Source organism: Drosophila bipectinata, chromosome 3L (assembly GCF_030179905.1).
Source record: "Drosophila bipectinata strain 14024-0381.07 chromosome 3L, DbipHiC1v2, whole genome shotgun sequence".
Taxonomy (NCBI): domain Eukaryota; kingdom Metazoa; phylum Arthropoda; class Insecta; order Diptera; family Drosophilidae; genus Drosophila; species Drosophila bipectinata.
The window spans coordinates 22,755,503-22,779,944 of record NC_091738.1 but is presented as its reverse complement, the minus strand read 5'-3'; the positions used below and the strand labels follow the sequence as shown (position 1 = coordinate 22,779,944).

At 43.6% G+C, this 24,442-nt stretch overlaps 1 protein-coding gene across 1 annotated transcript in view; it reads left to right on the top strand.

Annotated features, from left to right (window-relative positions):
- Positions 1–24,442, top strand: part of LOC108122884 (uncharacterized) — an 84,232-nt gene that overhangs the window by 23,542 nt on the left and 36,248 nt on the right. Inside the window, exon 4 of the mRNA XM_043213984.2 lies at positions 8,703–9,032. Coding sequence (XP_043069919.2) covers positions 8,703–9,032 — 330 coding nt within the window. The remainder of the gene's footprint in view (positions 1–8,702; positions 9,033–24,442) is intronic.

Genomic DNA, 24,442 nt, shown 5'->3' with positions numbered 1-24,442 from the left:
CTCATATCCGAAGCCAAACTGGGCAACTATCCCCAGGGACTCCGCGAAAGCTTGTTAAGCGGTGTTCCTGCCCCCTCAGGTGATGATGACAATGAGTCTGTTTTGTCGCTGATGACTTTCGGCTCCCCAGGGTATTCTGCCAGTAATAACTGCGATTGTATTTATATTTATTGTTATTTAGCTCAGAGCTTCTAAGCAAACCTCGGGACAACCTAACGCAAGGCAAAAGTGGTGTGGAAAACTTTGCATAAACTGAAGTGAGCTGCGACGGCAATCAATTTCAATTTTAAGCCCTTTGCAAGGGACAACGTTTTTAATTAATCGTCGGATTACCAGGAACAGCAGGCTCGGGACGTGGCTGCAGGCAAGGGTCGCGGTTTATGCTCTTCCCGCACCATCCAGCTGTCCATTTTTTCCATTATCTGTGCCATTTATTCTATTTTTGTCGCACAACTCAACTAAACGAGCGACAAATGGCCGATGACCATCGGCGAAGTGCCCGGCATCGTCACTGCGGCGGCTTAATCCTTCCACGCTTTGTGTCATCGGAAGAGGAATGCGTCCACCACTTGTGATGGATTTCGTAGCCATAGTTAGCCATGAGGCATCGGGCATTCTGGCCATATGGCCACAAATACCATGACAACTTTCGGAACAGAAAAACGATTACAGTCGGATCTTTTTACTCATATTGTGGTTTCGTCCTGCTACGCCACTCCAATCTGTTTTGAAAACCAATAAATCAGATTAATTGACCGGGTCTTTTCCTTTTCCCATGGAGCTTTCTGCCCATTCATTGCACTTTAATTTCGGAGTCCTTTCATCTCTCGTGAGAGGACCCACCCATTTCACGCGAAGTTTTCGAACAGCTACGAGCTGTGTTCGTATAGAAAAGTATAGAAAATCTTTAAAAAATGAAAGCATTTAAGGTAAGTCCGTCGGTTTCTCATATTGTTTTGCATAGCGGCCTTTCGACTGACAAATTTTACTTTATTATTCTACACGATCTATACGAATAACCGCGCAAAAATTTTTTTTAAATTTCAATCAAGGGTTTCAATCAAGGATATTCTTAAATTGTTTAATTATTTAAAGATAGAACTTATTATGACTCACTTTGTGTTATTTAAAGCTTCAAATAGCTCTTTGAAATAAATACTGTTGCATACTTTTCTGCTTAATATTTTTTCGATGATTTTAAAACCGTTATTCGAAAAGCTCAAAATAAATAAATATTTTGGGGCTTTGAAGGTTTTCAGATCTAAAATGTCTCTAATAGTGAAGCTTAAAAATCTTGTAATACTTAAAAAGTGGCAACTTAGCATATTTTTATTACATTTAATAAATATCGTAAATATCATTATTAAACGAGCATTTAAAAGGTATATTCATTTAAAAAATACTTTTTCAATTCATGTGAACCTTTTTTCTGTTCTGTAAACAAATCTTGGAGAATTGAAGCAGCTGCGATATTTTTATGACATTACCATTGGAATAGATGCTATGAGCCAGCTCAGCTGGGTCCCCCAGCTGTTCCTGATTCGCCCCAATTTTATTTATTTTGTAACAACGTGCTCCGTGTTTTTAATTTATGTTTATTGAAAAGAAAGTAGTTTATTTTTCGCCTCTCGATGCTTTAAATATTGTTCAAAATCATTATGAGTAAGTTTTTAATTGTGTTGGGTGCAATTGTAGATCTGTGGATAAAACATGTTTATATATTGTGGTTAAAGTTTTTTAACTTATTTTACAACAGTACACAGCCTACACAACCTCATTCAAAAATTAATAATTCGAAATTCGAATATATTCGGGTAAAGTACTATTTTTTTTGTGATATTTTCAAGACTTTCATTTTATGGGACACTCATTTTACAATACCAAGTTGATCCTAAAGTTTAAAATGGTGTTATTGTGTAAGTATTTGCTATTAAATAGCGTAAATTATTTACACTACATCTTACATATATTTTGCAGGATTTTCTTAACTACCTTCATTCAAAAGCATACAGCCACTCATTAAACCAATTACCCTTGATTTTTTGTGCCTTAGATCCTCTGATGGTTGTAACTCGGCCCAATTAGCACTCAAACTCTTTGATTCGATGCGACCAATGGCCATCATACTCCTCGATTATCATCAAAGCAAACAGGTCATAAATTCGAGAGGGTGCTAAGAGCCGCTTAGAAGCACAGAAATGGATAAAAGTAAAAGTAACGACACAGTTCGCCCATTTCCGATGCCCATCAGGGTCGCTGGACAGTAGCCCGGCGAGCTGGTCGACGTGTCATCATCGTTACACCGACGTTACAGCGCAAATCTGCGCCCGGGGCCATGTTATTGCAACAATCGACACCCGACGCGTTGGGAACACACATCCACACACGACCAAAATGATTTCGGGCCGGGTGCCGGAGCGGTTCGGAGTAACCCCTGGAGAATTTCGATTCAGTGCCTTCACTCCACGGGGGTGTTGACAATTCTAACGCAATAATTGCGACTGCGGACCGCACGACGCTCCACAGGACTCGGGACTGCGATTTGGATTGGAATGGAATTACCGAAAGGTGTGGCCTTGACTCGCCCCACGCCCCGCGGCCCTCACTGCCGCACCACCTCACTCGTTACATCGTGTTCGACACAATGTCAACTTTGTAATAAGTTTCAACGCGGCACTACGGGGCCGTAAAAAGTGTACGAGTCCCGGCCATGTTAATGGCAATGGCTGTGGCAGTGGCAGCTCGCTTTGATCTCCGCTCCGGGGTAGTTTCCAGTCCGTAGCTTGCAGTCCGCAGTCCACAGTCGGCAATCCGCAATCCGCACCCCGTGTCAGACGAGACGCACTTTTAATGAACGGTCCCCCTGCCGGCTTCTCCTTTTTCCGATTTTTGATCCTGTTACGCATTGTGGCCATTGTTCTCGCACTCGCGCATTCATCATTTGCCCGGACTCGACTTTTTCTTACGTTTTTTTTCGGTTGGGTGTTTATTATTAGCCTGGCAAATACATCCGGTCGCCGCCGAGGCTTCTTTCCCTGTCGGCTAGGGTATTTAGTCGAATTCGCTTCCATTGTGTCGAACGTTGGCGGCTGTTGGTTTAATGAGTTGAATATGTCATTGGTCGGCTGCTGTGCGGCTGACAGAGGCAAAAGTTGTCAACAATAATGACTACGGTCATTAGCATCTAAAAATGTTGCCTTTTATTCGAAAAAGGAAAATAAAACACAGCTAAGCATCTATTTAATGGAGAAAGAAAAACGACACGTATTATTGCTTGTGAGCCCATTGTTCGTTCAACCAAAATTACAGAGTTTTCCTTATAATATTTCCATTTTGAATATATTTTTTTTCTTATTTTTCCTGGAATGTTAATTGCCCTTATCGATTATAATTATATAACCCATCTAAAACATTTAAATATAATATAAATATTATAAAGACAATATAAAGACAACTGACCCATAGTCTTTCAGCTACAAGAGATGGAAACGTACACGAAAATTAATGAAATAGTTTTGGGAAAATACTTATTTACAATCATTAAAAATTTTAATATTTTTGATCCAATGAGGAAGTTTTTAAAACTACAATTTTTCTTCAAGTGGATTCTAGTTGGATTCGAAAAGTTTTTGGTTTTTAGGTTTTTCCCCTATTTTTTTCATACTAAGCTGACAAATATTTATTATTGTGTTGAATGCTTTGGAGGGAAGATCCTGTTTTGTTAGTTTTAAGGGAGTCTTCTAGTCTAAAGGCCCGAATGGGTAAAAATAAGCGAATTTTATGTTGTTCACCAATATTGTTAGTTTTATTTATTTTTTTCATATTTCTTCATCATATTTTTAGAATAGAGGGAAGAAGAAAAGGTAGTGTCCTGGTTGACACGACTTAGGCCTTTGTGGTCATCTGAAAACCGAAAAATTCCGTTATATAGAAAAAGGTCTTACGGATTTATTTTCTAAATTTTTTTGTTCCCGGTTTTAGGTTTAAAATATTAGAAATTGTAAATTTTGTATCTTTTGTTATTTTGTGCGATAAAAAGATATTCAAGAAACATTCATGTTCAATTTTATGAAAGTTGGATGTTAAGAACTTAGGATACGAAAAAAGTTGTTTTGAGAAAAACCCGTTTAAATTTCCAGTCGTCCGCTTAACCGGTTTAATTCAGCAAAACTAAAACAGCTATAATTATTATATATACCTTTTAAAATTTTGAAAAAAATATTCACAATAGTCTTAAATATCTATACTATAGAATTATGAAAAAGGTTGTATACGATTTCCCGGAATTCTAGACTAGAGGGCCTTTAAAATTTAAATACTTTTATTTTATTAATTTAAAAAATCTTTTTTTTAAGAACTTTGAAAGTTTATCCCTGTCTTGGGTAATTTTTCTGCTTGGTTGTTTTTTCCTATCTTGTTGTTATAAAATTTTTTTGGGATTGAGTTTTTGTAATGAAATTCTGTGGCAAAACAAAAAGTGTTTTAAGTGATTAAAAGAGTGTCATTTTAGCCTTAGAACTAGGTTTAAAAGGTTTAATGTTCAACTTATTTCTAAAATTTATAGATCCTTTAATAGCACAACGCTTAAAATTCGCAAATTCCATCCTGTATTTAAAAAAATAATTTTTATACCTTTTTAGAAAGGTTGTTTAGGTGCAATTTTTACTCTGGAACACATAGCTAGTTGGTACAACTGTGTCCGCTCTACATATGCAGATAAAGACTCAAAAAAAGTGACAGAGTTTGCTATTTTAATTAAGTACATAAACACCGCTGAAAATAGCTTACTTTTTCTAAAACAGATGTTTGCAAGTTGTGACATTTATTTGTGACACATGCTCAGGGACCTCAGCATGACATACCGTGATTCCCCGCAGACCCATCAAGAGGAAGCTGAGGAACTCATTAACATAACACTCCGGCAAATGCACAAAGGCCGCGGAAAAAAGGGACGGCCGCCGCTGGCACAAGGATGAGCTGCGTTATCTTCCCGGTGCCGGTGCTCAGTAAACCGCAAAATCGAATCCATAGATCAAGCTCACTAGTGAAAAAATGAAACTGATTGGGCAAGCGTTGATAAATGAAAACCAGACCGATTGTTTGCGTTGCTTTGACATGTTTGATAACAATTGTGGCGAAGTCGAGCAGGGGCAGGATACAAGGGACAGGAGCCAAGGGACAGGGGACAAGCGACCAGGGACAGGGGTGCGACTTAAGCCGCCGACAATTGCGAATGCCTATAGAAATTGAAAAATGCGGAAGCAGAGCAAAGAACAGCATCCCTTAAGCCGGGTCCTGTGTGTCCTGTTTTGGGCATTTGCATCGATTTCAATTAATTTGCTTGTTGTGTTGTCCTCGATCCTTTGCCAAAGTTGTTCACATTGCGCGATTGTAATTGATATTTGGCTTAGGTTTAAGGCCTGGTCGTTCGAGTCAAGTGCTTTCAACCCTCTCGGCCCCACCCCAGCCCGATGGGAATTATGTAAATGCATTAGGGGCTGACGGGGCTGTGGTCCCTGGCCGCCTTCTTCCGCCATTCACCTCGAAGCCGAAGCCACCGGTCTGCGCCGGAATTATTCACGCAGAAAACTCCATGCCTTCTTCTGTTCAGCTGTGCGGATTTTCCCCGCCACAGAGAATTCGCGGGTGACACAGCCAACTGTCATTGGCAGCTGAGAGACAACAGGACAAGGACACCTTGTGGGTGCAGCCCCCTCCCTCGGACGGCCTGGATGAGTCACAGGCTTTTGCACTTAGAATTTGGGATTCCACACTCAACATTTGCTTTTAGTTTTGTGAATTTCAAATGCCACGACATCTGTTCAAGTTCTTCGGGGATCAACCCGATTGTCAGATTTTCAAGCAGTGCTAATGCGTCTAGCCGGGGGAGGAGTCCAGAACTCCAGAAAGGACATTGCAAGTGACAGGACAGGGTCTTCAAAACGCGCCTTCAAAACACTTTATTTTCCGTAATTGCTCCAATTTGAATGTCTAATTTAAACCAATTTATGAACGTGTTACTATTATAAGTTGCCTTTAAGTGTGCGTGCACGTGAGGGTCTTAGAGATCCATTACTCAGATATCAATTATTAATGAGGATCAATCGATGCCCTGCCCTTGGAATATATTTTGGAGCGCATATAAAATGAATGAGGAATTGGGAATGTATTTTTAAAATGTATTATGGGCAAATCGGTTTAAAAACTTTTCCTCCTCACTGAGCTTTATTTTGTTTGAAACTTTTACCCCAGAAACTTTCTGTTAATTGTTAATTGGCTGCATCGATTGTTAATTGTTCGCGTTGTTGTTGGTGGAGACCTGATTGGGGGCATTGTAAGTAAAAAGTTTCGAGTGCTTTCGTCTGGCTAAAGTTGGCAGCGAAACAAAGAGAACTTCGATTGATTGGTGGCTGAATTAATTACGCGAATTGCGCAAGATTACATAATCCCCCATGGCCACTCTTCCACGTTTTTGGAAACTTGATGCTCTCAGATGTGCCCTCTCTGGGGTGTGTTTCCGAAGAGCCGGTTTTATGACAGCTAGAAATATACCTTTTTTCATACCAGTTGTATGGAAAAAGTTTCTAAAACCTTTAGTTTTTATTCCCAATATATTTAAGTAATCTATTCTCTAAGTTTCTTAGATTATGTAGAAGACCCTTCTATCGATATCGTGGTATAATTCACTCCACAAACTTCTAAGTTTGACATCGCATAGACGCACCAAAATAATCAATACTGGTTTACAGCCAAAAGGCCTCTGCCGGATCGCAATCCCCATAGGATATTCGTTCTGCCATTTCACTTTTTCCAGCCATTTTCTTCGTCAATTTTTTTCTTTTCACCAAATTTGGCAAATTTACACTTCCGCAACAAATCGTCCGCCAGGAGCAGCGCTTCGACGGCACCCGAGCTCCCAACTAGCAACACACAATGAGACTCCAATTCCCAATCGCCACCCGCCCCATTTTCGGGATGGCCTGATTGCGCAAGAGCCACATAAATAAGGGCAACATTCAATGCAAATTGGACTATTTACGCAAATTTTATTGCCACACAATTTTTGTACATTTATTTTGTTTTGTTGTCACTAGTTTTCCTTTCGCCACATAAAGAGCAAATGCTTTATTCCTTTGTTGATGCTAATATTTTGATGCCTCTGCGGAGTTAGTCGCCCCAAGCGTCTTCTAAATCAGGCCATTTGAGCTATGGTTCCTCCAGCCCTGCTTCCCCTGATTCTGTCTTTGTAGTCCTTCGTCTGCGACCCGGCCCCATTCAGATGTGGAACCCTTTCTGCCTCATCGAATTATGCGATTTTCCGTCATTATTTCCTCGCAAAACGATTCCAACGTCCCCCGTCCTCCACCGAAAGTGGCTGGGTGGCCGAATGTGCTTTTTATTGACATTAAGACGCGACGCAGTTTTCCCGGCGTCAATCCAGTCGGCCTGTGGGCGGAATATGTGTAGCCTGTGTGTCATAAAGCCGCGTGCGATGGAGATTTACCAATAAATTCGTTCTAGTGAAAATTTATGGCCATTGCTTTTTAAACCACGGCGCTTGCTGGCCTTGTTGGCCCTGAAGTTTTGATCGCCCGGAAATTGACTTGGGGGCTTATCTCCGCCCGGTTAGGACTGACCCGTGGAGCGGAAAAGGTTCGGCTAAACAAAGTTAATTGAGCCGTAAGTGTACAGAAGAGTGTTAGATAAAGGTGTATAAGGTGGCGTAATATTCTGGGGATCAAGTTTCACAAGCTAAGGTCTAAAATGTGGAAGTCAAAGGACCCGGGGGCTGTATAACATGTCCTTAAAATCAAACCTTCTTATCAACTCACAAGCGATGCGACAAATTAACAGAGTTATTAGCTCGTTATCTTCTGCACTTGATATTTACACAGTTGGGCACCAAGCGCCGAACAAATCAGCTCGAAAGCCAACCGACAGGAGCTCCCGGAAGGCAACGCCCGCCCCGCACCGTCCGTTCACAGTTACCCTAATTTTGTCGTTTGTGTTGCTTAAAATTCAAACAATGTGTTGATGCCTTCACACCAACCAAAACATGCATAATTAATATGCAAAAAGCAGTAGCAACAGCAGCCGCAGCGGCATCCGGCAAAGGAGAAACTTTTCCGAACGGGTTGCTTGTGGAAAATTGAAAGGGTTACCATAATTTTTTTTGTGGCTAGCGGGGACGGCGGGTGGATCTGGGACTGGGGCTGGGGCTGGGCGAGAAACAAATTCTGAGGCTGAGGCCGAGGCGACACTTTGCTTTTTGCCCGCTTCATTATCACAGCTTCCGCGTCAACATTATTTCCGCACAGCCCAGTGGGAAGGTGTGTGCGGGGTGCGAGTTGTTGTTTTTGGTATTGCCATGCATAATTCATATGAGAAAGGCAACAATAGGCGTCGCGATGAACGGAGCAAAAGTGAAACCCCAACCCCTGCAAGTTGGCAACGCAAATGCTTTAATTGAAGCGCACCCAGACTCACAATCACTCACACACTGATTTGCATATTTCAATGCATGCAATTAGACGTGGGAAGGGGTGAGGGTGGTGGAGAGGTGGACGGCCGAAGGTCTGCGGAGAAAGCATCAACTGTCGTGACACGGAAAAAGTTTCCGTTCTTTCAAACAACTTTCATTGGTTCCACCTCAGCTGGAAAGCCAACCTTTTTAACGCTTCTGCCTTCTGCTTTCTTTCCAGCCAAATCACGGCATTTTACGGTGAACGGTCTAAGTGCCAATAACACGCTTCAGCAGCAACAGTACAACCTGCCGCCGTCGAATGACACTCGCAATATATACAACAATCCCTATATTCCGCCGCAGCAGCAACAACAACAGCAACCGCAGCAATCACAGCAGCAGCGAACAGCCCACCTGTTCAAGGCCCTGGCTGCCTCGGCGACTGGAAGCAACAGTCTGACCCATCCGTACGACTTTTCCAACTCGTCATCCTCCTCGAACGCCAACAACGAGCTCCAGGGATCATCCTCATCGGAAGCCGACAACGCTTTTCTAACTCATAATAACGGTGGGTACTCAAATGTAAAGACTTTATTGTCTAGCCTCTTGTATTATGATACCATGAATTCCTTGCGGGATCTGGTGATCCTTGTAAAAAAATATATAAACAATATTTGTAAAATAAAGTATGGAAAGTATTCAAAAATTAGGGCCGTATACTTCTTTAAAAGGCTAATCCGGTCGGTAAGGCTGTCCAGAATAATATCAGAATCCCGGATGAAGAATAGATCTGATCCAGCAAAGTGTTAGTCATTATTGCCTGCAAAAAAAATATATTCTCCATTGTCTGGGGGGTTTAGTACCTTGAGACATAAATGCTTATATTAATGATATTGTGAAATTTTTATAAAACATAAGAAGCTTGATCGGCTTTTCCAAATTATCGATTTCCAAAATCATTATAATGCCTTGTAACCTTCAAAATATCACGGACTAATAGGCGCGGAAAACTATTCAAGTAATTTTGACACAATAATTTTATGCCTGGACTCATCAATTCTTAAACTGTATCAGAAATCGGAAAAGTCCAATCGCAAAACCTATATTGGCAAACCAATTAATCACATGATAATCCTTTTTCACTTGATAGCTCTGTTATTTTATAGATATTCAACCGTACTTCTTACCATGACACAAACAATTAAAATCTCCTGTACGGTTGTTTTCCTTAGGAAGGAAGGAAAGAGTCCTTAAGGAATTCTTAAGGATTGTAAAGAATCCTTACTGTATATCCTGTAACTAAGGTCGTCTTAGCTGACTTCGTAAAACATTTAATTATTCATACAAATTAAGGAATTTGCCTGTTAAAATAAAAATGTTTCGCCTTTGCATATATTGCATAGAGGCGAAGAATTTCTTTTGTAAATAAACAATGGTCTGGAGGGAATCTCAATCAAATCAGGATCCGAGCAATTAAAATCATAACTTTCTGCGATTCTCAGACTTATATCCTCTTGCACTTTCCGTTGCCTATGAGCTATGAGCTCCGAGCAGGATAGAAAAAGAAAGGGCTCTGCCAAATTGGGAGAGTTCCACCCGGTTGGCAGCCAGGTTGCCATAATTTGCACGCAATTTGCATTTGAAGTGGCCAATTCCCAACCCAACCCCCCAGCTGCTGAAGTTGGCCGGCAGCCGAGCTTCCCTTCTAATTACGGCTTACAAAAAGGTGCTTGGAGCTCATAGCTCAGATCCATCTTCAGTCTGTGTCCTAGAACACGGCACTAGAAGCTCGGCACCCTGTGAGGCAGCAGTGAGTGAAATTTATGTGAGTGTTTATAATTTGTAAAAGTAAACGGTCCGAGGGCCAGACCGGGCAGGCCAGAGGTAAATGAGACTTTGTTTAGCAACAAATTGCGCAGAGAAGGGCTTGGAACACGGGAGTGGTCCTGAGATTTATGTGGCTGGACTTGGGCCAGCGCCAGGTGAGATCGGCGGGGATACTTAGAACACGGCTACATGCGTACACGGTTATCCAGGTGGAATTAAGTCATCACACTGCGGCCAGCAGTGTCTAATAATCGGGGGTTTGACTCTTCGACTTGGAGCTCGTTCTTGAACAGGCAGCTCTTCCGCCTCTCCCCGAACTAACATGCAGTGATGACTCTGGGCTGCTTCGCCTTGCCGGCTTTCCTGCTGGGGTGGCCATAAAATGTGGCAAAGTGCAATTGCCTGGCCGGGCCACTGAATGGTCGCAGTTCGCTCAGACTTCGCCTGTTATGCAATAAAAATCATTAAAAATATAAAAATGAAAGCGCAGCCTTAACAGGCAACAGGCTTCATCGTCCTGACCCGACCAAGCCAGCAAAGGAGAGAACCTGATAAAGCCATGCAAAGGGGATTGAAAAAATCCTGCCAGACGCTGGGAGATGCTGTAACAAGTAGCAAGTAACAGGAAACTAAACGAGCGCCCACCGCCATAAACTTAAATCACGATTAAAAGTGTGATTATCCTTGTGGCTCTACAAATCGCGGCCGCTGCAGCTGACAGCTCGGAGAACGAGCAAGCAGGACGCAGGACGCAGCCACTGTCTGTCCTGTCTCATGTCCTGGCTGCTTCCTTCCTTGTATCTGTTGTTGCAGTTGTTTGATTTTATATCTTTACAACCAGGCGCGGCTGTGGATGAGCAAGAGCAGTCTCCATCCATGTTGTGTCCTCCGCGTAGGGGAAGACGCCTCAAGAGTAAGGCCGGAGTTGTTTGCTCGGTGCCGGCTCTGTTTTGTTTTGTCTCGACTTGAATGGGGCTCGGGGCGGGCTGTTTCCGCCCAAGGATATCAGCATAGATCAGGGAGTAAGCGCAATTTAAGTGCTTTAAAGGTCTGGATGGAAGATACAATATGGTCGCACAGAATGAATGCCTAGCCTTCTGAACTCCGGCTTTAAAGGGGACTTCTGGACACCATCTATGGATTTTTGTTTATTGACTATAAAAATTAGACTGGAGATCCAATAATAAGGACGGCAATAAATCCTTTTCGGCTCTTGCAAAATCTTGGCATTATTGAACGCCCAAATTGCACGTAATCAAAGAAAGGACAGTCCCTTTCGCATATGTCCAGAATGCTGCCCGTCAATTGCCGGGCTCTGGACGGAACCGCCCCTAAACTGTCAATTGTTCAATAGGTATTTGCCAATTTTACATTCGTCCTGGCTCTCGGGCTTTTTCTGTTCGTAGTGTTTTGATTTCACTGCAAACACAAACAAAGCCAAATGCAAATAACGCCGGTCAGAAGGGGGCCTAAAACAATGGAACAGCCGGGGTGGATCGGGATGGACATTCGGCTTATCACAACCGACCCATCGTCCGCCCGTCTGACATTGGCTTACGCCCCCGCCCCACATGCCCCGGCCGGTCAGAACTGAACGGAACAATTGACTCTCGTATTTCACTGATGAACTTAACTTATGTCAAAATATGCGATAAGTAATCCTTTTTAGATCCGACATCCCGAACTCGGCTTCCCGAATCGTTCGGGTCGGCCAACACTTGTCAGTCTGGGCCGTGGCCCTCGAACCCTTCGCCTGAGTAAATATTTTCTTACCAGCGATAATGCAGAGCCGTGACTGTGGGGGTTGAAGGCTGAGACTTGATGGAAATGGTCATTTTACAAAATCCAAAACAAAAAGTTTATTTATGTTTTCTTTGGCCCCGTATTGAAGGCTTCTATTAATTTGTGGCGGATGGCAGGAAGATGGGGTGGAAGCGGTCAAGCCTCGTCTTTATTTGATTTTCATTTGACAGAAGAGGCGGAGGCGGAGGCCATTGAAGACAGAAGATTCAAGAGCCATCTCTTGAATTAAGCATCGGACAGGCAGAGACTGTCAAAGTTTCTGATTTTCTTAGTGTACTCTAGTTTTATTTGCAGTTATCCCCCGCTTCCGCTACATCAACGAGACAGATCCGAGTGGGAGGGCACAGCCAGGGTCACCACTGCCAAGTCAACAAACGGCAACCCCCAAGTTCAACGCCGAGATTCTCAATTAGGATTATCTCCAAATGACTACGCAAATATTGGCAAAATTCGAAAATTCGATGCGGACTATGCCATGGTCAATCCGAATTGGTCACGAGGTGAAGTCCGGGCGATGTGTTAGACCGGGTATCTCGGCCTAGACCTGGTGCTTGTTTTCAGTTGCAGACTGTGTTTCCTCAGGCCTCATAAAATGTTCCGTATTGTCAGATGGAACGCGTCTCTGGGGGAGTTCCATGTGTGATTGTGCGTGGGGTTGCAGCCCTCCATTATATGCACATAAAAATAAATTCTAAGACTTTATTATGCCCATGTACTTGTCATTGTCATTGCCGATGTGTGCAATGGACTGTGTTCAGAACAATTTTCCGTCCGGGTCCGAAGGACCTGTGACTGCAATTGCAACTGTTGTTGGCTTGTTGTCCTGCCCAGGGAACGGCGGCGTCAGGGGCTCGGCAAGGGCGAATTTTGCATTTGGGAGTACACCAAACTGCAGACTTTGCTTAATTTTTCGAAAATGTTCAATTGATTAAAATTGGATAAACGTTTCGTCGGTATTCGCCCCGGAATTTCGTGTTGTTGTGGACAATCGAAACGCTCTTTCCTCGAGAACGACTGCCGGGTCAAAGTTTCTTGAAAAATTGAATTAGAAACAAAACCCGATTTCTTTGTGCTAAACTTTCGCAAAGTTTGCGGGCTTTCCCGCTCAACCGCAGCCATTTCCAATCGTGTGTTACTTCTGCGGCGTTTTTGCAAAGTTCGCTGGAGCGTGGCGCACATGCCGCCGCCGCCCAACAAAATGACAGTTTGATGCACTGAAGGTAATAGACAAAAACTGCAGGCGCCTCGTAGGCGCTGCTGCCAAAGTGCCCGCCGAATGGGCGGCCATGTAAAAGTTGCCGCTCCGAAAGTGGCGGTGTGCTGGCCAGCCCCAGATGGTTATTGATAACCCGAAAGTGACTTTAGCCTAAGTGCTTGAGTGCGCCTAAGTGAATGCCTTGGATGTTGTGCAACTGCAACTGTAATTTGGCGAACTCAAGTACACCAAGCTCGGGACAAAGGGGCGGGCCTTGATCGAGTGAGGGCGAAGAGGTGCACCTGCACAAAGTGGGTTTTCAATCTCCATTGAGACGACAAAATTTTGCTTTTAACTGCTGCTGCTGCTGAAGCACTTGAGCATGTCTTTTGGTCATTGTCAAGTGGGAAGTTGTGGTCAGGCCATTATAACTTATAACTGGGTCTGTGCTTCAATCCACTCTTCAGTCACTTCACTTTGCAAATGAAATTCAAGCTGACTTCGTATCGATTTAAGTCAAATGAAGTGCACTTTTTGCCGCCCACCTTGCCCCTTCGCAGGGATGAGATGCTCAGGCAGTAATCGAAAACTTGAGCTCAGTTTTCGGGTCTTCCTAGAGCCGGGTCTTGGCCAGTAGCCCCGTCGAAAAAGTTGACATAGTTACGACCCGACAGGGCACGTGCAAGTGCGAAAGTTGTCGCTCATTACGTGGCCAGCAGCTCAAACGATGCGAGAAGTTGCCAGATAGTGTTGTGACCAAATTAGAATCCTTACGGCTGATATACTTTAAGCATGCAACAAAAGGGAAACCCGCCCTTCCACGCATCTCGGGGCACAGAAGCACACCTGGCCAATTTGCGCTTTGACCCTCGACTGGTGAAAACGATGCCAGCATTTAATGAGCCATTTATATAAAGAGCAACCAAGTAGCCTAGTGGCGCCAGCAACCTGGGGAAGGGCCGGAGGTAAGCCAATATTTAGCAGCGTTGGCGGTCTTCCCTCCGGCAAAGCACTCAGGGCACAGGGCACTCACATGTCCTTACCTCCAGTCCTCAGTCCTGGCTGTGATTCATGCAGAGCAGCCAGAGCAGCATCTGGCCATAAAAATGGCTTAAAATGATCATCATAAACGTTGAGTGAGCAAATATTGCAATAAAAGTAAATGACTGAAGGACGTCGTAAAATATTTATACGTGAGCTGCTCACACGGCGGCAACCTGCGAAAATGTGGAGAGGCGCGCAGCCCAGTCGAGCGGGAACTCCAAGGGTCATGAATACCATAAAAGTGTTGGGCGAAGGCGAAGCTAGGAAATTAAGTCTCCGAAGAAAGAAATGTGCTAAGTGTGCAAGGAGGATGGATTTGACCCAATGTGGTACTCAGGTAAGCAGCGGTGCCCCATCACCACCTCCCCAGACTTTTGCTCTAGACGCTCCGCTAAAAAGAATCAAATGTACATAGTTCAGAGCCCGTTTCGTTATAGTGCAGTTTATGGTGCAAGTTTCGGTTATAAAACGGGCGGAATGCGATAGTTCTAGTAGACCCCTCGGCTAAAGCTCAGCTCGAGCTGGTGTTGTTGAAAAGCTAGAGTCCCTAAAGTCGGGAGCCTGATAGCATTTTGTACCTTAGCTATTGCAGTTTATTAACAGATGTACTAGTAATTTATGGTGGCTAAATGGTTACATTTTAGTGTATGTCAGAGCACAGACTCCCTCTCCCCATGATTTATGTCTGAATTAACTTCAAAAGTCAACATAACGCGGTTCGTTTTGAAAATCAATGCTCACAGTTCTACCCCAAGAAGGATAACAGCTCCGTTCTCCCTGCCCCGTTCTCTGGTTTTGTACTCTCTTGTTATCTGAAACTACCCCTTCACCCGCGCTCAAAGGAGAAAGTTTCGTCAAGTTGCCTTTTCTCCTTGCCATCAGGGGTAGTAGATAATGTAACTGCCCCTGGGCAGTATGTTATGGTCCTTAGAGCTTTGTGTTAAGTTACAAATGCCGTTACTGGCCTAACATAGTGCCCTCTCATTCTCACTATGGGTACCAACAGTAGTAGTAAAATAAAAGTATAATATTTTGAAACAAAAAATTGTACATATATGTCGAGAGCCACTAAACTTTGCATATTAAGCAAAAATTAAGGTTTAACTAATCTTGTAATGAAATGTTCCCTGTAAAGAAGCTGTAGTATATAGCTGCATTTCATTACATTGTTGTAATTGGCGACTCCACCGGAAGCTTCCAAGTTTCACCAACAGCTCAACAGCTTTCGGTCGCTGTTAGGCAACAGTGCTGTTCTCCTATCCCACAAGCAACTAGAGGGGTAAGAGCTTCCCTAGAGCTCCAGAGCTTCCCGAAAGCTTTGAAGAGGAGTTCTTCCCCCTGAGAGAGACTCCGCTCCTTGCGGCTGCTGCGACGCAGACGCCAGGCCGAAGGCTGTTATACTCGGGCTGCATACTTCTAGGCGCTGCGCCGCTATTTCGTGCTTGCATAACATTTATTGTGGCAAAGCATCCGGCCGACTCGCCTGCTGGCCGAACTCGAGTGGAGAGCGCCGACGAGAGCCCGCCAAGCCGACGAGAACAGAACGCGGAAGTTAAGGTCGTTCGTCCTGGCGCTCCCTGCCTCGGCGAGGACTGTTGCTCATCTCCCGACGACACCGCCATTGTCCCGCTCGCTCGTGACTGTGTGTGGGTGCAATGCGCTGGTGTGCGTGTATCTGCGGCGTGAACTGAACGCTGGAGCTGACGATGCGGCCGGTAGTCGCATCGTCGCATCTGGCTAACGCCGCCGTAAAACGCAACGCATTCAATGTGGCAAGCGCAACAATGAGTTTCTGTTGCTGCCGCTCACTGCCTTAGCCATCGACTTCGACATCAGCGCCGACAACGACATCGCCATCGCCATCGCCATCGCCATTGCCATCGGCATTTGCACCGGAATCGGCATCCGCATCCGCACAATCAGGACCTGCTCCGCCGTAGTCGCTGGCTCGTCGGGTCGTGTGTATGCAATTTGCGTTAATTTTTGTTTTCTGCTTGGCCGTCGAACTAAACTCCAGTTTGGCCAGCCTTTCAAGCCAGGACACTGCGATGACTTTGAGGACCTGTGCTGACTCGCCAGGCCTACTCGAGTTCCTCAGCTGTCGTGAAGTGTGAAACAAGGCAATTATCATATTTTTGGCGCCAAAATCGGCCAGTGCGAGAGTGCAAGTGTGTGTAACAAGTTATCCAGCATGTGGCGTCAGGAGCCCGCTGGTCTGGCCAAGTGGCACAGCTGATGAGTGGAGTCCCCGCAAGCCAACAAGTTGTGTAGTGGGCTCCGCATCCTCGACTGGTAGTCCATTACCCGAACAATGTGCTCCCATCGAAAAGGCAAGAACCCTTTGCAGCTATATAACTAAACAATCAGTGTAAATTAAATCGACGCACAGCGCCCGTGAGCCAATTGAGTTTCCAGAACACATCATTACGCCTCTGGCAGCGAGGAGTAGGCAGTTAAACAGCCGCAGAATCTGACACTGCTTGGCGGCCAAATACTTGAAAACTAAAACAACACTAGTGTTGTGCCAAACAGCCGACGGCGCAACGCGAATAACAGCCAAAATTCGAGTGGTCCGCTCTCTTCCTGCGGAGCGATTGGCATATTTATGGGAGCTGGCCTGTCGGAGCGGTAAACAAAGATGCGTGGATGGCATCCATTGCCGGATAATTGCCAGCAAATGCATACCGAACCAGCGAATCGATAAACGCCAAACACCCAAAACTAATCAACTTTTAAGTGCGCCGGCAGCAGGCTATTAATTATCAACGCCACTAAAGTAATTATCAATTAAACCTTCGAAAGTAAAATCGATAGAGCCTCAACGTTTTCAACTCAACCCCCAATAAATGTACAATGAAATTGACTGTCCCAAAGGTGAGCGATGTGTATCTGAATAACTCCTAGCTAATAAAAACTATTCCAAGATGTAAAATCTTATTAAATCTTTAAAACTTAACTTCACATGTTGCACCTAAAGAAACAATTGAATTTAGGTTATTTTCTTTTTAACTCATTTACCAAACTCATTCAATACCTATACCAAGTTTTATAGAGGGTTAGAAAAGCTGAAATTTTAGGTTCTTATTGACCACCTAAATGGGTATATTTTCCAGTAGAATATGTATCTAACGTATGCATGTATGTCTGCAGAATCATTGGAAAAAGCATATTACTCATCCGCCCTGTTTAATGATACAAGCACCGGTCCGAGCACAAAAATTGATTGCAACCCATGGGTAACCCTTTTTTATATCACTCTGCTTGAGCGCGATTACATTTACACAGCATTCATGAAGATATATTCATATGCACGCCTAAGCCTCGGCCAGAGATGGGGGATCCTGGGCAGGCACATACGATTTGCATAGGGAAAAGGAAAAGCTCTAGGACGGCTATAGCTTTAGTCATCCTTCGCCAGGCAAAGGCGAAAACGGCCACAACCACGAAAGAGATGTTGCTTTAGTGATTGTCTCTTCTTCCCTCTGCCATTTGCCGTTCTTTGTCTGGGCCTTGTCGTCTGACTGGCAAGGCCTCCTTCCTCCTAATAGAACCGTCCACCCCGGGGCAGGGGTGCAGGAGTGAGCTCGCCGCATCCTCCGCATTTAAAAATACATTTGAATTCCGTTTCAAGTTGGCGGGAAAAGCGAGGTAAAGACAAGGAGGGGGCGCAAAATTATTTTTTTAAATGTAGAGAAAATATGTAAAAATGTTATCCCTTCCCCTTTGTGGGGCGGGCACACATGTGTGTGCGTATGCGATGGAAGGAATAAAAAATTTAAAAAGCAGGCGCTAAGGCGTGGCCAGGAGACGCTTACAAAAGGCGTCGAGGAAATAAAATAAAACGCCACGGCACAAGGCACAAAAAGGTAGAACTGAAGGAATAGCCAGCAACAGGAGGAGAAAAGCGCAGCTGCCGCCAGGCAAAAGGATTTGCATGCGTGTGTCTGGGTGGCGGAGTGGGTAAGCTCCATTTGCCTTTTGCTCCCAAAGGAACTATTGTTCTTATTGTTGCCTTGGATATTTTCTACCCTGTTAAGTTGACGCAAAAGGATCTCCAGGATCTGCCCGCAGGCGGGCGTATGTGAGAGTGCGAGGAAAGGTACTAAGTCGGAAAAAGCTCCAAATTATGCAACATATATATAAATGTATTATTTTATTTCCTCCTTCGGCTCAATCCTGGCCCTGGTACTTGAGGTTCATCCTCCAGTGAATTCTCAATGCTGTTTGATAGTCAGTCCTTAACTTGTCTGAAGCTTGTTCGCCTTATCTCATAGGTTTCACCCACGGATTGCTGGAAGAAAGACATTCCGCTAAAAAACTAGGCTCATTAAGGCAAACTAAGGAGGGCCCTTTTTTATGTCGTATGTGCAGCGTTTGTGCTGGAGAAACAGCTTTGGTGGTTTCTTGGCAAGCACGCTTTCGTCAAAATTAAAATGTCTCCGAAATCCAATTAAAATAGTCAACTTAATTTAGTTCACACAACTGAAAAGTAAGCAAGCGTCGTTAAAAAATGTCAAAGAAGAGAAGCGTAGAATATCCAAATATTCATGCAGGATTAGCGGAAGGATGAGTCCTGACCAAACCTCTAACCCAAGGTCCAACTTTTGCTTTTGGCCAAAGGGAGAATCGGGCTGGAAACGGTGAAAGTGTGTGGACGGCAGGAAAAGTTTAGTTTCGGAGACTTTGCATGGCGTTTTGAAATAAATTTAATTCAATGTCTCTTCAGTCATTCCTACAATGGACACCAGCAAGCCAGCTCACAGCACACACCCAGGCACTCTATCCCCGGCATTGTCGTGCCAAGGTTGAACTGAGTTCCATGTGGGAGCTATTCAAGCATCTCTTCTTTGGCTTTCATTGGCTTTTCATGGAAGCGGAAACTTCGCCTCTCGATGTATGCAAATTGAAAAAAAATAGAGCTCCGAAACTGAACATGCCGAGCGATGTCCAAAAGGCAAAACTTTCCGACACTTAATGAATAGCCCGAAAGGCGCCGGCTGGGAAGGAAGGACCTTGGCTTGGGCCCGTTCTTGATTGGCCGCCCAGCCCGTTGAAAGTGGAAGTGGCGACCGCTTAATATGCGAGTACATGTTTACTTTGACGTTCTTCTAATTGGGGTTGACTCATTGAGTTGCAGCGGAAGAAACTTTGTGGAGGACATTCCTTGGACGGGCAGCCTAGCCTAGTCCATATCCTACCGTGGGCTATCCGCAGAACCGTCAAGGCATGTGGCACGCATATTAACTACCTACTTTCACGTAATGTCCGCCGGACCCAACCGACCGGAACCTGGATATGGAAATACCAGCCCTGCCACCCTGCCTACTCGGAGCCCTCCAAAATGCATATTTGCCGGATGGCTCGGACGGGGAAGACCAGGAAACAGACTTGTGCCAGTAGTCTCGACGACCCGGGCTTTGTCTCAAGTGGCCGGGCATTTAAATTCAATCGTATCGTTTTTTATGCGTTTCCTTTTCCTTATTAGCTTACTCGTTACACTCGACAGTTCCCCGACGGGGTGTGTCCGGCACCCTTCCTTGTTCCGCGTGTGTCTGGACCTGACCAGCACCATTCGAGAGAGTGTAGTGGCTGTTGTTCGCAGCGATTGCTAAAATTGCCAGTATCTGGAATGGCAAAGTGAATTTTATGCTAATACAATCGATGAGCCCCACCCAGTGGAAATCGAAAATTTCAGATGTCTTTTTTGCGGGAAATTCTGACGCACAGGCATCACAGAGCTGTGCGCCAGATCTTCCGCTCCGGGTAATACGGTGGAGGCGGTTCGATTATCGGCCCTACTAATCGCATTGCCGCAGCCCTTTGTTCGCTGCTCGCTTCTAATTAAGTCGCAACTCCTTCAACTATCGTCCTGCCCCAATGCCCCGCACATAAAATTACCGGCTGTCAATTAACCAACCCACCGCAAAGCACACAAACACAGTAATTGCGAGCACACATCCCGATCCTGACGCTCGGCAGCAGCAGCAGCAGCAGCACCCACACAAACGAGCGCATTTAAAAACATTACCGCGACGAGCGACAGCACAAACAGCAGCAAAAGCAGCAACAGCAAGCTGCAACAAAAGTGGATGGCCATGGCGGGCAACAAAAGTGCTGGGACCAAAGGGGTAAAAATTGCACGACATGACAGCAAAATGCATATTATGCATAATTAACTGTTTATGCGAATGAGTGACAAGTGAAAGGACATGGGGCGTCGAGGGGCGCTGCGAGCGAAAGCGATAATCACGGCGGAGATGATGAGGATTTTGATGGTGATAGGGGGCCGTGGCGGAGCGCCAGGACTCGGACGAGGACACCGGCTGAAAGTGAAATAAGTTAGCAGCCCCAGTCTCGAGCCCGGCTGCTAATTTAAGCTTTTGTGTTGCGACTTTTAATAATTCACACCCGGAATGGGGGGCGGCAGCGGCGAAAATGGGTTACAAAAACCCGGAGCAGGGGGTGGGGCGTGGCCGACCATCGGGCCTTTTGTCATCGGGACCGGCTGCCGACGCTTTCACTTCACATGCCGTCAATTTGACATGTTTACCATGTGTCTAGGGCTTCTCGTGTAACAAAGGCTTGTTTGCTGTTCGCATGGCAGCAGGCGGAAGCGGTGGGCAAGGGGACAGGCGCGAGGGACAGGATCAAGGGGCAGAAGGCAGGAGGCGACAGATTCCAGGAAAAACTTTTTAGACTCTGTGGAAACTATTTTTTGTGGTCGCTGCCATCAGCCAAAAAATGAAGCAAGCCGAGCAAAGATTTTTGGAATGTGTGTGGTGCAAGTTTTGATGACATGACAACAGCGATCATTGTCTGGAGATGACAACAATGTGACTTAATAGGCTGCTGGCGTTCGATAGGCGAGCCAGCCCGGTTCAGGGCCAGACAGGACATTCAATTAGCAACTTTAGCTCTGTCTTCGGGCTGGCTCCTTAATTATGCAGAGCCCAGCACACCGCAATGCAATGCGCAGTCGGCCTAAAAAACAAATCCTGCCCAACCCCGAGCAGCATGGTGGGACGGGCGGCGCCATGGCAATCGCAAATTATTCACAACTGCAGCCAAAACAGCAAGAAACTATTCAACTTCATTCATGTGCAAATATTTCATTACCCGCACATACAAACGGACAAACAGTCAGCCAAATTAATTAATAAACGCAACGACAATAGCAAATTTTTCGCTTGAAAACGCCCAACCAGTTCATTTAACCAAACAAAAAGCGAATTCGATAACGGAGTTAGATAATCATTGTAGCCAGGCTCCTTACAAAATAGACCACAAAAATGACATTCGAGTGCTTCACTTAAATACCTTTTTGGGCTGAGCGCCTGTTTTTTTTTGACTAGAATATACATAATATGTATTACGTATGTACATGGCTACCTAAAACTGAACGTTTTGATTCACAAGCTATTTAAATAAGAAACAGTTATGGTGCACAAAATGGATAATTAAAACGCAGTGTTGCAAATACGTTGAATTAAGAATATAGTGTTTTGAATCAATACTTACATCGATATAATATCATTGCTATCGATATCGATATCATGTTATTACTATCGATATGAGGTATATTTAAACACCGGAGAAAGATTTTTTTGGTGCAAAGATGTTAGAGCTGTAACAGAATGTTTTATTGTATTGAAGTGAAAGTCTTTTGTAGTCGTCGCATATTTAGATCGGATTATTTGATCAAATTTAGAGTAGATAAACCCTTCTAACTAAAACAACACCAAATACCACCTAAGGAACACTTGTAACTTTTAGTAAAAAAAACTTTTAGTACCCAGAGCTAACGTAAAGTAACTTTTTGACCCGAGCTACATATATTCTCTGTTAATTTTCTGATTAATATATTAGATCATAGTTGGGATCTTTTAAGTCATGTCCTTTGTTTGTATAGCTTGGATATGTGATTTGAAAAGCGTGCTTAGCAAATAAGTCAATAGGTAAAACAAATTTTGAATTTAAATAACTGACAGTTTGGAGCTTTGTTTCTTATGTTTTTTTCCGTTAACTAATCGTTTTCTTTAGGTTAACTTAACTAATTTATGTAGGTAACACTTAAGAATATACAAATGACTATATAAGCCCACCGTTTGCAAAAATTTTCAGTAATAGCATTTATTGCAAAAGAAACATTCCACAATTAGTACTTATATGGTGGTTAAACTCTTATTTATAATTTTACCCCAAAGCATATGACTGACTTTCACCATAAAAGTATTTCTTTCTATCCTTAAACTTCCCATTTTTAGCAACTTTAAATTGCTTGGTGGAGTTTTTAATTCAATTTAAAAATGCTTAAAAGGCGAAATTCTTTTATCTCTTTCTGTTGGAATGCTTTGTGAATACATTGTTGAACTCATTGCACTGCAATGCACTGTGGGCTAAAAGTAAAATACTTTGGACCTATTAATTTTAACTAATCCACACTTAATTCTAGACCTGAAATTTTCGGGTTTATCTTTCAAAGATCCAAAAAACCACATATTGTTCCTCTAAATTTTGTTTGCTATAGTTTATGACACTATTATATAAAATCAGGTTTTACTGTTAGTTTCAATTATTTTCCACAAAAATTTGTTCAATAGGCTATCAGTAAGAAAAATATTAATATTACATTACTTTACATGAATTTTCTTCACAAAAAAGAAAAAGTGTTTAGCTTTAAAATTTTAAAACATGTTACCCATAGTGCATTGCATGAGGGGTTGTGGGAAAATCTTTTTCAGACTGCCAACCAAGAACTAAGCAAACTGAGCAGACAAGTGGAAAGACAGCCGAAAGTCGCGACTCTTTCATTTGTTGTAAGCAAAGTTGGCAACGATTGTGCATAAATGATAGGTCTGCCCTAGGAGCTCAAGTGTTTCCATTGTATTTGCCACACGTTGCACATACGCTGCTTGCCGCAAAAAAAGGAAAAACTACGGAAAAACCAAGGCAACTCTACGCATACACAAAAGCGCAAAGTAAACATTCGCAATTATGTGTCGCAGTCAGCGTGTGTGCGTGTGTCCTGGCAGGCTCGCCGGCCGGTTGGCCAGAGTTGCCAGCCATTTCTGATATTTTGGCTGGCACGCTATCGGAGCGCACACCACTCCAATGTCAAATATGCGACTCCCGACTGTCAACGTTGGCAAACAAGACAATGAAAATACTTTCCCATCTGTCTCTTGTCCTTTGTCCAATGTTCTCTGTCCGTTGTCCAATGTCTGTTTGCCTTGTCTGTCGGAGGCCGGTGAGTCTTGCCGTTGGATCAAAAAAGAAACCAAAATAAATTCGGGATTGTGCTAGAGATGACAACAAGATGCAGTCTTCATCTTGAAATCTTGAAAGTTTGGTACAATTTTGCGATCCGAATAAACGTAAAATCTATCAATTATAAATAGATTGATTTTTCCCAAATGGTAATGTATTTGAATTTATTCAAATATTCAAAAAAACTTAAACGATATAAACATAGCCCTCGGCCTTTTTTTACATGAACTAGTCTTTCAGTTTCAAAGCTATCGACATCAGACTTGGCACATCGGGCAGAGATTGGTCGACTATATTTTTAGATTCCATATAACCGACCGATCGCGAGTGCCTTTATTGCCTATAAAGAAGTTACGATGTTCATATTATACCTCTACTATTAAAGCTCTACTACATCAAATCAAAAAAAAAAATCTGGACGTCTTATCGATTTTGGTTACGAAAAACTGTAATATATGTAGGTATACAATACAAAATATTCTTACACGGCACGAGTATGTGTTTCTTTTTGGCTTTTATCAACGCGTATTTAGAAGTAAAGTGTGAATCTTGACAAATTGTTAGCCTGATTGCCTCAATTTTTCCGTTAGTTCCAATTTGTTGATAATAATACTCGATAGGTGTATTATTTATTCACAAAAATTTTAAACTCATCGGCTAAAATTAGTAGACTACTCGAGCGCATACGTAAGTAGTTAGGAGTGCCTTAGGAGGAATGCGGCTCTTGACCCACGTGGAATGCTGCCCACACCGATAGAAACAGTCATTTAACTGCAAGAGTATTTGTCTATTAGTACGTCTATTATTTATATATAGCTTACGCTATCTAAAAATATTTCATA